Source organism: Monodon monoceros, unplaced genomic scaffold (genome assembly GCF_005190385.1).
Source record: "Monodon monoceros isolate NGI ecotype Baffin Bay Population unplaced genomic scaffold, NGI_Narwhal_1 Super_Scaffold_12, whole genome shotgun sequence".
NCBI lineage: Eukaryota > Metazoa > Chordata > Mammalia > Artiodactyla > Monodontidae > Monodon > Monodon monoceros.
In genome coordinates this window covers 90,071,773-90,084,342 of record NW_021703768.1, presented here as the reverse complement: position 1 = coordinate 90,084,342, position 12,570 = coordinate 90,071,773, and the positions used below count along the sequence as shown (strand labels likewise).

Below are 12,570 nucleotides of genomic sequence, written 5' to 3'. Positions count from 1 at the left end.
GAGAAATGAGCACATGACTTAAGACAAATACTGCAATAGGAAAGAGAAGATATACAGAAGAAAAGAACAAGTATATGTAAGGCGTTAAATGTTTTACCATTTTTAATTATCAAAGGGTAAATACTACATTTTAAATCATATGATAAGTCTGATGTCAAGGTTAGACAGATGATTGTCATCTCCGAAAACCAACTGCTAATTTATTAAAGCCAACAAAAGAAAAGCAAGAATTCAAGAATCAGTATACATTTGTTTCACATCTGCGTTTCTGTTTTCTTACCATGTATGTTGTACAGTCGAACTCTGTGGGTAACATGTTCAAAAAAGCAAGTCACGTCCGAAAAAAACCTTCCATGTTGCACTATGACAAAGGGTGGTGTTGTGTAAACGTAAGGCTGAGGAGGAAATCACATTTTTAAGAAAAGTATTTTGGCTTTTAGTTTTTCCAAGGAATGTTTATTATAGTTTCCAAACTGGCAAATGTATATCACCTGATATTTGTAATTTTAAGTGAAAAACAAACCTTACGAGGTATCAGAATATGTGCGTGCTACAAAAATTGAATATAAGGTTTTGCATTAGACAAAAACTGCTGAAAATAGAAAATAAAAATTTTACAACCTGATTGGCCTAGATGATCTACAAACATTTCTCCCAGATATAAAAATTTCTAATTAAAATCTTTCTATATTGTCCATATGTTATTTATTAGAATGAGCAATCGTTCTATAGCAGTGACATTTTCTCAGGCAAACATTTATTATAACCATGGCTCCCTAATGTTCAGGGGTTGGGAAGGTGACTAGGATGACCACAGGGAGTCATCTTAAGCAAACAGAAAGCAGGAATCAGAAACATAGTTTAATCACAGTCAGGTTTACTACTCTAACACTGCCCTTTTACTCACAAGAACTAGCTGAATATAAAGCCAACTTCCAAACTCGGAAAAACTATGGCAACCACTGGTTTAGTTTTCATTATTTAGAATCTAGATTAAAGACACTATGGGAATAAAACACATAGCTTATATGACACAGAAACAAAATTTAAAGGATTTATGAAGAATTTTATTTTCTTAAGTATTACACACCTTAGAAACCTCAACAATAGCATAAAAAGCTAGGCTTGCAATGTAGCACAAGATTTTCAGAACTGTGTAATTTTCTCCCAAATTTACCTCTTTGGCTAGAGAAAAATATTCTGAAATTAATATAATGCTTTATAGTTAACAAAGTTCTTGTACCTAATTACCATATAGCTAGAAAGTAATGGAGGAGAATGAAACCCAGGACGGTGATGTCCGGGCCTTTTTCTGATAAACTCAGCTGTCTCTTTCCCTGATGTTCTTTTATTTCTTCTTTGTAAACATATGATGATTCTCTTTATCCTTCTATCTAATATTAGAGCTATTTAAAGATAAAATCATTTAAAATAAATTAGTAATTATAATTGTCCATGTATAATATTCTATAGCATAGCTACTTTTTTTTTTAAAAGAAAATGTCAGTCAAAACAAAATGCCTGTCTAATGACAAAAGCTGTTAAGTGAGAAAACACTGATGTAGCTTATACTTAGGATACACTGCCTATCCTGAAATGCCTACTATGAGCTGTAGCTTACCTTTAATTCCTCAATGAGTTAAAAAAACAGAAACAATGACAAATAACTAGAATCCTAAGTGTGGCCTACAGTCTCTTAAAATCTATATTTGATTTTGGTTAGCAAGCTTTTCTAGAACAAAAGTAACTTTTTCAGGAGACAGGACCCTAGGCAACAAAATACGGAGAATATTTAATTTATCTTAAAGTGGAGAAAGCCTGTGTAAGTGTAAAAGCAAAGGAAGAAACTCTAAAGAAAAAAATACAAAATTGACGACACAAAAATTAAAAACTACTACATAACAGAAAAATAAAAGAATTGACAAACTAAATGACACATTGAGAGCATAAATAGGATATAGGATTGCAATAAATAGGAAAAAGGATTAATTTTACCATATATAAAGAATACTTACAGATCCACAAGTCATATCGAAAGAAAAATGGTCAAAGAACTTAAATGGGAAACTCATAAAAGAAATATGAAAGATAAAGACATAAAAAAGTTCAACCTCACTAATAATCAGAAAAATCTTAACAGTAAAATATTTTTCACTCATTATTATAGGTAAAGCATTTAATATGGCTAATTATCAGAGTTTAGAATAGCATACTAGAGAGCGACTCTCAAAAAAACACTGGTGGGAGTGAATATGTATGCCATCTTTCTAGAGGGAAGATAAGTAGTACGTATATGTCAAAAGCCTTGAAAGGCTTCATCCACTGACACAAAATGACTCTTCTGGAAAGTTATTCTCAGGAAATAATTAGCACTGTACAAAAAGAATGCTACAGAGAAAGCTTATCACAATGTTACAGTAGTAAAGTATTGGGAGAAAATGTACATATGCAACAATAGGAAATTCTTTTTTTTCCCACATATATACACACACACACACACTTTTTTTGTGTGAGAACACTTAAGTTCTACCCTCTTAGCACATTTCAATTATATAATACAGTGCTATCAACTAGTTACCATATTATACATCAGACCCTCAGACCTGATTCATCTTATAGCTAAAAGTTTTAAAACACAAAAGTGTATATTAAAACTGTGTTTTCAAAGAACATATAAGATTGTGAGCATTGTCACAATGAAAAATAAAATATGTTCATGTAGGAAGACAAAAACTTAAAAATGGGGGAAAAAAGATATGCAGGGAATAAAAGACAGTAAAAATATATCAAAATGTTGCCAGGGGTTTTCATGGTCTTGTAGAATAGTTGGCAGATTTTATTGTTTTCTTAGTTTTCTGCATTAAATGTGCTAAGATTTGCATATACTGCCTCTACAGTCAAGGGTAGGAAAACACTTTTTTGTTTGTTTTTTAAAGTGCTAAAATTTAAGGAGAAAAATGGCTCAGTGGTCAATCTATTTTTCTCATATGGCTAGGAATTTTGTGTCTATATATATATCATGCCACATATGTACACAACAACACAGCAGCACCCTAATCTTAAATCAAATCTAGCTTCTTTCCATAGAAAGCATTTGTCCACTGTAGCATCCTAACTGAATTTCAACTCTGAGAAATTATTTGTTTATCTAACATTCAACTAGAAACTGCTAAGTGTCAATAATGATATATATAATGGAGCCAACTCATTTATTCCTAATAGATAACAAAATATTGAGATGCATTTATTTTGCTCCTCATTATTCTTTCAATAAGTGCTTATTCACTGCTCAGCTCACCAGCACTTACCTTGGCTTCCCCATCTGGTAAGAAGAGGTAGGCACCACTTTTGTCCTTTTTACTCGTGGTTCCATACCATGAAAACTGCACTTTTACTTCATGACTTTTACCATCTCCTTTATTTATCATTTCCTAAGGATAAAAAAAAAAAAAAATTAAGGTAACTCACAATTAAGACATTAACAAGTTGTATCTAGTTACACGTATATATCAATTTCAAAAAAAAAAAATTACCTGGCCATAGATTCAAAAATGATAACATTCATCCTCTAATATTCACAATTCTTAGATAAACACTCAAAATTTTATACTTAACCTTAGGATTTAAAATCTTTGCCATAGGAACAAAAAGAACACATTTCACCAAGGAAGAAAGAGATACACAAATTAAGAGATTAGACCAGTACTTCTCAAACTTTCTGTAGTAAAGGAGTGGATTTATTTTTATTTCCAATATGCATGGAACAATATTTTTGCAAAGTACAATGAAAGTGAATTACTAGAAAAATTAAAGTGATATGCCAAATATACACTCAAATTTTTTATTATTAGATTCAATAGGCATAATTTTACTCAGCCAAATTACTTTAAAGTTTCCATAAACATTTCTAAACAGCCACAGCTTCCATACTTATCTTGTGGACAAATAACAAACAGTTCACTGAGCAGCACCCCCCACAGACCACACTTATAAGGAGCAAGTGGTCACTGTGGACCACAAGGAGAAGGTACATATAGCTCATCTATCCTTTCTCCCAGAGAATCAGTGTCCACTTTTCCCACTTTGCAGAATTAATCTGCATATATTATAATAAAAGTGACAAGACTTCTATAAATTTCAGAACTATTCAGAACATACCTCCATAAGCCCAGAGTGACCAAACCGCAGCTTAATAAAGGAGTTCTCTAGAGTTATATCTTCTTGAGCACTTTCTATATTATTCATGTTGAAAATTCCTTTATTTGCTATATGACCATTATATAGGGCATATTCAGCTAAATGTGGATTTGAACTTGCTGTTTCCAAAATCTTATATACTTTCAGTCCCAATGGTGGCATCTGTGCTAGAAAAGAGATCTTTACAAGATAAAGGAGAGAATTTATTAAAGAGAAATGTATCTACTGAAAGGAAACCATATATACTTCTAGTAAAAAGGAGAAACTACCATATTTAAAAAAGAGAATATAGTAATATTCCATAAATATATTTTGATAACTTATGGGTAGAGTATCCACATCTCTGTTTATCCAGGGAAACTAATAACTTCAAGTGGGTAAGACTATCAAAGACATTACTGCTTTCATCCAATATATGAAATTATGTGACCATCCTCAATTGTCCTACGATGCTCATAATGGATGCTCAGACAGGGAAATTCTCCATGAAGGTAAGGGTTTATTGTGAACAATGATTTTTCCTAATTATTAGGAATATTTTAATAATACTATAATATTTCAGTACATTAAAAATAAAAATGGTAAGTGTAACAATATAAATATAAGCACATTAGTTCAGTCAACACCAGCCATCAAATGCCTGGGGTCCAGCAGACACTGAACAAGGCATGGAGGATGCACCCACCATGAGACATGACTCCTGCCTTCCAGGAGCTACTGTTCCATTCTCTAAATGGGGTGTTTCCTGTAAAATCTGACCAAAATCGGTGTTATACTTTCCTTTCTATCTAAAGGATTATGAATTTATAAGAGCAGCCAGCAATGGCTTTTAATTTTCTTTTAGAGTTCCTAGCTTATGTCTGTGTCTTTAGGGTTTGGAGTACAATTTAAATTGTACTCCAAACTATAAAATTTAGATCTTTCCAGTGATATGGGGGTTCAGTTTAATATTGCTTATTTTAAGACATTTTCCCCCCAAAATGTCTATTATTTCAATCCAGATTTTTTCCATAATTATCTCAGAAAAGAAGCATCTTACTTATTTTAGGAAGTCTTTCTTTCACGGTATATTAATGTCACCTTTGCAGTGAAAAGTTGAAAGTATCCCAAGTTATTTAGAAGCATGGTATTTATCTCCATTTCAATATTTTTAACTGTCATTAAGTTAGACAAAAAATTCAAACTTTTATGAGAAATGATTACTTCATGACTTCAGGAACAAGTTACAATAGATATACAAAGATATACAATATACATACTAATAACATTCTAAAAATAACATACAACACACATACTAACAAAGATATTAATATTTTGGAAAACACAGGATCTATTTTCCTTTAGTGTCATTTAACTCACCAGTTAAATCCTCTGGCATTTACAACTTTAACCACTTTACATACACCAACTTGACAGCTCTCAGGGATATATATTAATACACATATAAACTATATACTGGCTATGCTTTTTTCATGTTGCCTCTCTAAGTTCTATAGAGAGCACATACCTCATAGGCTGTCTGTGAAACAGTACTTGCTGTATCCCACACTGCACTCATTTGAATTTCCACGGGCTTTCCTGAAGGAGAGGATACTTGCGCTGTCGGGGAGCTCACACAGACTGAGACTACTGAGTTTCGGTCTTGTTCTGAAGGATTGTAGACCACAAGATACCTGCAAAAACAGTCGCTTTACTATTGGGGTCTCAAGGTATTTGAACTTTTCCACATTATTTGTGAGATTTCAGGTCACAGACAGTCATAAAGCCAACACAAGGAGAAGAATTATAAGAAAGAGTCTGGTAAAACTTTTGGAGAACAGGCAACTTCATCACAACAAATACCACACAGTACAAAGAGTAATGAAATAATGACTCAGACTTTCTAAGAATAAATGTTATACAAATGAAAGACATTAATACAACTATAATTAAGTTATTTCTATGTCCCAGAAAATGACTTATATATATATGGTTTTATTGGTCTTTCTAAAATAACCAGCCCTATACCACTAATATCCTGATCCCTGCCTAACTCACTGAACAAGAAAATACATAAATTGTCTGTTTGCATTTTAGTCACAACTAATTTCAATTAAAATTCATTTAGTTCATTCATTTTAGATCACTAAAACACAGTGAAATGTACGGCTATACATGCAGAATCACATAATTCACATATATATTTTATACACAGGGGCCCTTATTATCCAAGAGAGTTGGTTCTAGGGGAAAGGTCATTTGAAGTGAATCCACTTAAAATAGAGGATGAAATTTTATAATAAATAGTGGTAAAATAATTGATTGGAACTTGGCTAGAAAAGGGAAATAACGACTATTAAAATAAGTTTAGGCAATATTTGCAACTAAGTATAATTCTTAGAATGAAGTAGGGTTTTTGGCAAAATTTTTCCAACAATATTTTATATTAGTACATTATGACATCCTTCACATAACATTTCATTTTTACAGGATGGTTTTAAACATAACTATATTTATAAAAAATATTCAAGGACTTAATCATTTTTCTAAAAGTTCTCTCTCAATTCTTTGGTATTTAAATAATTGTCAGTTGAATCCCCTAACATCCTTGGTTTTCTCAGTAGCATAACTCTGCTGGATCCTCACTGCTTCATGGCTTTGCCTGTGAGTAAAAACGTTCTAGATCATCATATCACAGACTTCATGAATTATGCACTCTTTGTAACATTTATGATTTTACTTTATAAACAATTTGCATCATATTATCTTCAAATAAAATAAGCAGTATCAAAGAGGATATCTGACTAATAATATAACTGATTCAATAGTGAATATTTTCATGATATGAAATATTTTGCTTTCCTACATAATTTTGTAACTTCAGGAACACAGAAATGAATAGTCAGTCAACCACTTCTCCCTCTTACCCATAGTGATATCAGACTTGGTCCAAACAAGCTAGCATTGTTTATTTAGTGCATCAGAAAGCCTAGCAGCGCTCTTTTATCCTATATGTGTCCTGTATATTTCAACTGCATTGCAAATGGTTTGTCAGGAAATAAAATTAATACGGTGGCCAAAACTAAAGTGAAGGATAACAGAAAAGCACGAAGGAAAAGAAAGAGGATGTAGCGTAAAACCTATAAAATGTTTGACTTATAAGTTGTTTATCAGCTGAAGCACTTTTGATTGAGACAGTACTGTGAGATACCAAAGGTAACAATATATGACAATAAGAACGTCTCTGGCTCCTATTAGGCTTGTAGTATATACATCAGGATCACAAGATCTAACTTACACCATTTACGTTCATTGAGATTCCACACGTATACGAGAAAAGAGCAGCTGAAGCATGCAGGCAAAAACATATCTACAAAGGGCACTGAAGCCTCAAAGTGCTAGGCAAAACCCCATTTTTATCCACAGAAGCAATTCTCAAGGAGAGTGAGAATACTGCCCCCTTGAGAGGTGTGCTTAACAGACTTACCTGAAGGAATCAACCTATTTGCACCCTCCCACTGTCCTCCACCAGAGCTCACGTTTTGCCTGATTGTTCTCCTATCACAAACACACCTGGAGAATCACAAATGTCAGGGTTCATTGTTATCAACTACACTATATTATATTCCTCAGGTACACTGGAGAAGAAAAGCAGTTGAGGATCACTCATGTCCAGCACCAAAGATGTTCAAACCAGCATCCCAGAAATGAGTGACTTACTACTGAACCCCATGTGCCCAGAGGCTTAGAGCCAGTATGTGAAGAACTCTAGAACATGTAGTCTGAAGACTTAGGCCAGTCCCTTAATTCTGCAGAAGTCATGAGGCAGACCTAGGTACAGAACCCAGAATTCCCACTTCAAGTTCTCTGATGCTCTACTACCCAGAGCTGGCTATAAAGACTCTGATAATAAAATATAATGTGTCCAAGCAATAAATTAGGTAGCAAGCATCCAAAACACTGATTCTTCCCAGCGAGGAAGAAAATGACTCAAATTTAAAGCAAATAATAATTTCAACCATACATTTCATTTTGTACAATATTAAATAGCTTTTTATAATAAGCTGTGAACTAGGTTCTGTTTTGTTTCATTTTCATAGCTAATTACTATTTGACCATAATGATGTTTCTACTGTACTGAATGATTATGTAATTATCATGCCAGGAATCTATTCAAAAACTAAATGTGTAGAGTATATAATGAGTATAAAGCTGCACTAAGAAAATAATTTTTTAACATAATTAGAGATTCACAGCATGTTCAAGTGCATCACAGCACACATTTATCTGATACACAAACCTCTACGTACATTTCAAGTAGAGTACATTGAAAGCATTATCATACATGAATTATATTTCCTTGGGAAATAAGTACAGCATCACAAATTAACTAAATTTTCACTGTCATTATCATGTTTAGTAGTCAAACATTTGTTACACTGCCAATATCTCCAAACATGAATCCTTTTAAGTCAATCAATTGTGAACGGAACCAGGAGGTTTCATATCATAATATCATACTCATTTATTAAAAATTAATATTATTTCATCCACACTAACAGATGAAAAGAGTAAAATATCGCTGAAAAACGGGGCTAGTTAATTTCTATTTTATCTTGGAAGTAACTATATAGGAAGCTCAGAAATATTTTTTCCCGATTTCCCCTATATTTGCATTAGCTTCTTATCTATCATCTGTCACCAAGTCACATCCAGCCTCCTAGCTCGCATTATGACATTAAGCCCCTGCAACTTGCCTACAGGCAATTATCTCAATTTTCTATATACAATGAACAACCTTCACCTCATGAAGATACCTGCCAATCAAATGAGAGGGCAAACTATGATCTACTGTGGCTGAGGGAAAAAGGAATGGAGAGAAATGAAAAGACATCTGTACGCTCATGTCAAACTGGGAGTCATTTTAGGAAGAACTATAATTCCACTGTAAACGAGGTTCTGTCCTTGAAGATTCTAATGAGGAGGAGTATATTTAGAATTTCCTCACTCCTTTTGTAGAAATGATTTATGTCATGTTAAGAAAGACAACTGTGGCATTCCAGGTCCTCTCTCTGAGGCAAATCTAATCAGTGCCTACTATGAACAAAAGACTAGGACCACGTGGACTTCCTTCTTGGACTGGACATAGAGCAGAAAGAAAGTAAGATGCCTCTTGGTGAGAGTGAAGCTGGAGTTAACCACTTACAGAGTGCTTCCTGTATGCCGGGGTTCAGTCCTCAGGCCTATAATCTATGAGGCACAGCCTTTCATCCTTCACTGGACAGATAGGAGAGCTGAGGTTCAGGGAGGTTAGGTATGTTGCAGAGGCGCAAGCAGCTACAAGTGCCACAACAGACTTAGAACTCAGTCCTACCCCTATTACCATCTTCTTAACCATCCTAACCACTTTATTCACAGGCCAAGCTTATAACAACCATTTTGACAACTGCGGTTTCCTGTGGAGATTCCCTTAGTTCCTAATTCACTTGAGAAGAACTCTGTCTTCACTGATGCCAAAGATCCCCACAGACCTTCTATCTTCAGGAAGCTCAGGATGAACAAAGAGCTATTTACATTTCAGTACATTTTATCTGTGAAAGAAAATTTATAAACTGGAACGCTGGCATAGAAAATATCTTGTAACCTATACTAAAGAGTTTATCTTACGACCTCACTGCATGAGGAAAGCAAAAACATTATTCAAAAAACCATTAAAAAATACTACATACATTTATGGCTGTGCAAAGAAGACAGAAATGAAAAGTATTTGCAAGTCCCCTGTAAGTGCAGTTTAAAACCAATTAAGCGAACACCAGGTTATATGAAAAGTAATTGTAACTTCATGTGCCTAGTGTAGTACCTGGCATGGAATAACATTCAATAAATAGTTGATGAATGAGTAACACACAAAAATCCCAGTAGGAGAATTTATCATCTGTGAATAATACCTACTAGTGTGAAGCTTTATCATTTTCATTTTGATTATTTTAATTCCTTAAAAAATAGCATCGACAAGCTATGCAATTAACCCCTTTGCAAAGATGGGGGAAGTGACAGATCCAAGATCACAGAGAAAGTTAAGAACGAAGCAAAGAGTAGAGCTCACTCTGTCCAATTCTTAATCAATGACAGCATATTAAAAAATTCAAACAATATATTCATCTTCTCTAAGTAGCCTCATTAGTGGAGCATCATCTAAAGAAGAGTAGTAACCTTTGTACAGTATTCTGAGTACGAAAATATATAGTTTTATATGTTTACAAAAATTGCACTTTCTAGATATGAACTTTTCATATAGTCTACCTAGTTTTCTAGGTTTAAAACATAATGCTTACCATATTAGCCATCAGGAAAAAAAAATTAAGCTATAAAAACAAAGGGAGCCTTTCTGAGATACATTAGATCTTCAAAAATCATGATTAGTTCTGTGAGTCCTTAGCTCTGGAGTCAGATACATTCAAGTTCAAAAACCCACTACAGCACTTAGAATTTGAGAGGCTTTGGACACGTGATTTCATTTCTTCAAGTCTTAATATCTTTATTTACAAAATCAGGAGACAAGATTGCAATTAGGGTTAAATGATAAAATGTTTGGAAAATCACAGAGCTCAGAGCTCAGACCTGGCACAAGGTAGAATCTCAACAGCAATTAAATCTCTCCTTTCCCTTATAAGACCCTCTTGGTGTCCTGACCAGATACCCTGTTACATGAATCACACGAATGGCGGAATGAATGTTTTAATTAACTCAGGTCACTGAGCTGCCTTATATGCTTTCTTATGTAAGGCATATATAAATCTAAAGGAAAGAAATTAACAAAACCACACATGTTATAACATAGATACCTTAAAACAAGAGTTCAGATAATATGGCGGGGGGTGGAGATAAATAAAGAGATGCACAGAATCTACACACGTACAAAGTAACCATATGGCATGTGGCTAAATTAAAAGGCAAGAAAAAAAAAAAAAAGGACAGAGAGAAGGACTCCTCATGGTATGTGTAGTTATAACCTTATGAATGTGACTACATAGTCCCTGTTCTGAATATCTATAGTCTAGAAGGGGAGAAAGAGAAATTGTTGAGTTCAATATAAGAGGGTAGGTAATAATACAAAACTATGTACAGTGTGTCTTGTGATACACACAAAAAGATGGCAGTCAGGATGATTAAGAATTAATCAGGAGAGCATTCAAAACAGAAAATTAATTAATACAAAATGAGCAAAATGTATATACAGAAGTTGACAGAACTTTACTGAGGGACATAAAAGTGAATGAATGAAGAGACATACTTTTCTAGGTGAGAAAACTAAAATACTGCAAAATATACAACTCTCCTAAAATTAATTCATGAATCTTACGCACTGCCAACCAAAATCCCACTGAAATCCTTTTATTGGGAGAAAGGGAGCAAAACAATCCTATGATACATCTACAGTAATAGATGGGCAAGATAAATGGTTAAACAAATGCATTAAAACAATATGCCAACACTGACTGTAGATGAATTAAAAAATTTAAAAACAGGAAAAATGATACAAAATCAGTAAGAAAAATAAATATAAAATTTGTGGTACAAATTCTCTTTTTAACCATAACAGAAAAATACAGCAAAGCAAAAGACTGGCAGATTTGATAACAAAAAGCTTAGAACATTTTCTATATGAAAAAATAAGATTAAAGAATAAAAAAATAAAAGGAGACCAAATTTGGGATATTTGTAAAGTGCTCCTACAAATCAATAGAAATATAAACACTCAAGCGGAAAAAATGACCACTTTTCTTTCACCGAACTGAAGTTGAAAAATAAACGATGCTTCCACTTCCAGGAGAGATGACGTAGTCGACGAGAGCTCTCGCTTCTATGGGCCAACTAGAAAGACCAGATGAAGTACAGTAATCATCTGCTGGAAGGCAACAGAGAACTGCTGAGGAGAAAAAACTGCAGAGAAGAGAGCCGCCTTCTCTAGCCGTTTTCACCCTGGGCTGTGCCAATTCTCAGCGCGGGAAAGGCTGAGTTCCCTGCAAAACCCAGAACAAAGCCTAGAGAAGTTTCACTGTGATTGGCAAAGAGGCTAAAAGACACTTGGTGAGGATGTAGAAAGCTTCAAGTGCACAGTTGGCTTTCTCATCAGTCCATGTGCCAAACACTGGGAGCTGCACAGAAAAGGAGGCTTAAAATCTAAACAGAAAGCTTCTAAAAAGTAGAGCAGAGACATATCATGAGGTTTTAGAACCCACCAGGGAATAGGGCCTACAGAATATACCAGGCTATTAGTTGAAAACTTAATGAGCTAGATGAAGAAGACATTGAGAGAATTAGCCTCAATTTAGCACAGCCCTTGATTGGAGTAAGAGTGAACACTCTCTAGAAGATAGTTTCTAGAGCCTA

The 12,570-nt window shown here is 34.0% G+C and overlaps 1 protein-coding gene across 1 annotated transcript in view; it reads right to left on the bottom strand.

The window, feature by feature from the left end:
* Positions 1-12,570, bottom strand: part of MAN2A1 (mannosidase alpha class 2A member 1) — a 159,785-nt gene that overhangs the window by 39,015 nt on the left and 108,200 nt on the right. The window contains exons 13-16 of the mRNA XM_029218227.1: positions 5,705-5,870; positions 4,159-4,377; positions 3,309-3,431; positions 281-395 (exon numbers count right to left, since the gene is read on the bottom strand). Coding sequence (XP_029074060.1) covers positions 281-395; positions 3,309-3,431; positions 4,159-4,377; positions 5,705-5,870 — 623 coding nt within the window. The remainder of the gene's footprint in view (positions 1-280; positions 396-3,308; positions 3,432-4,158; positions 4,378-5,704; positions 5,871-12,570) is intronic.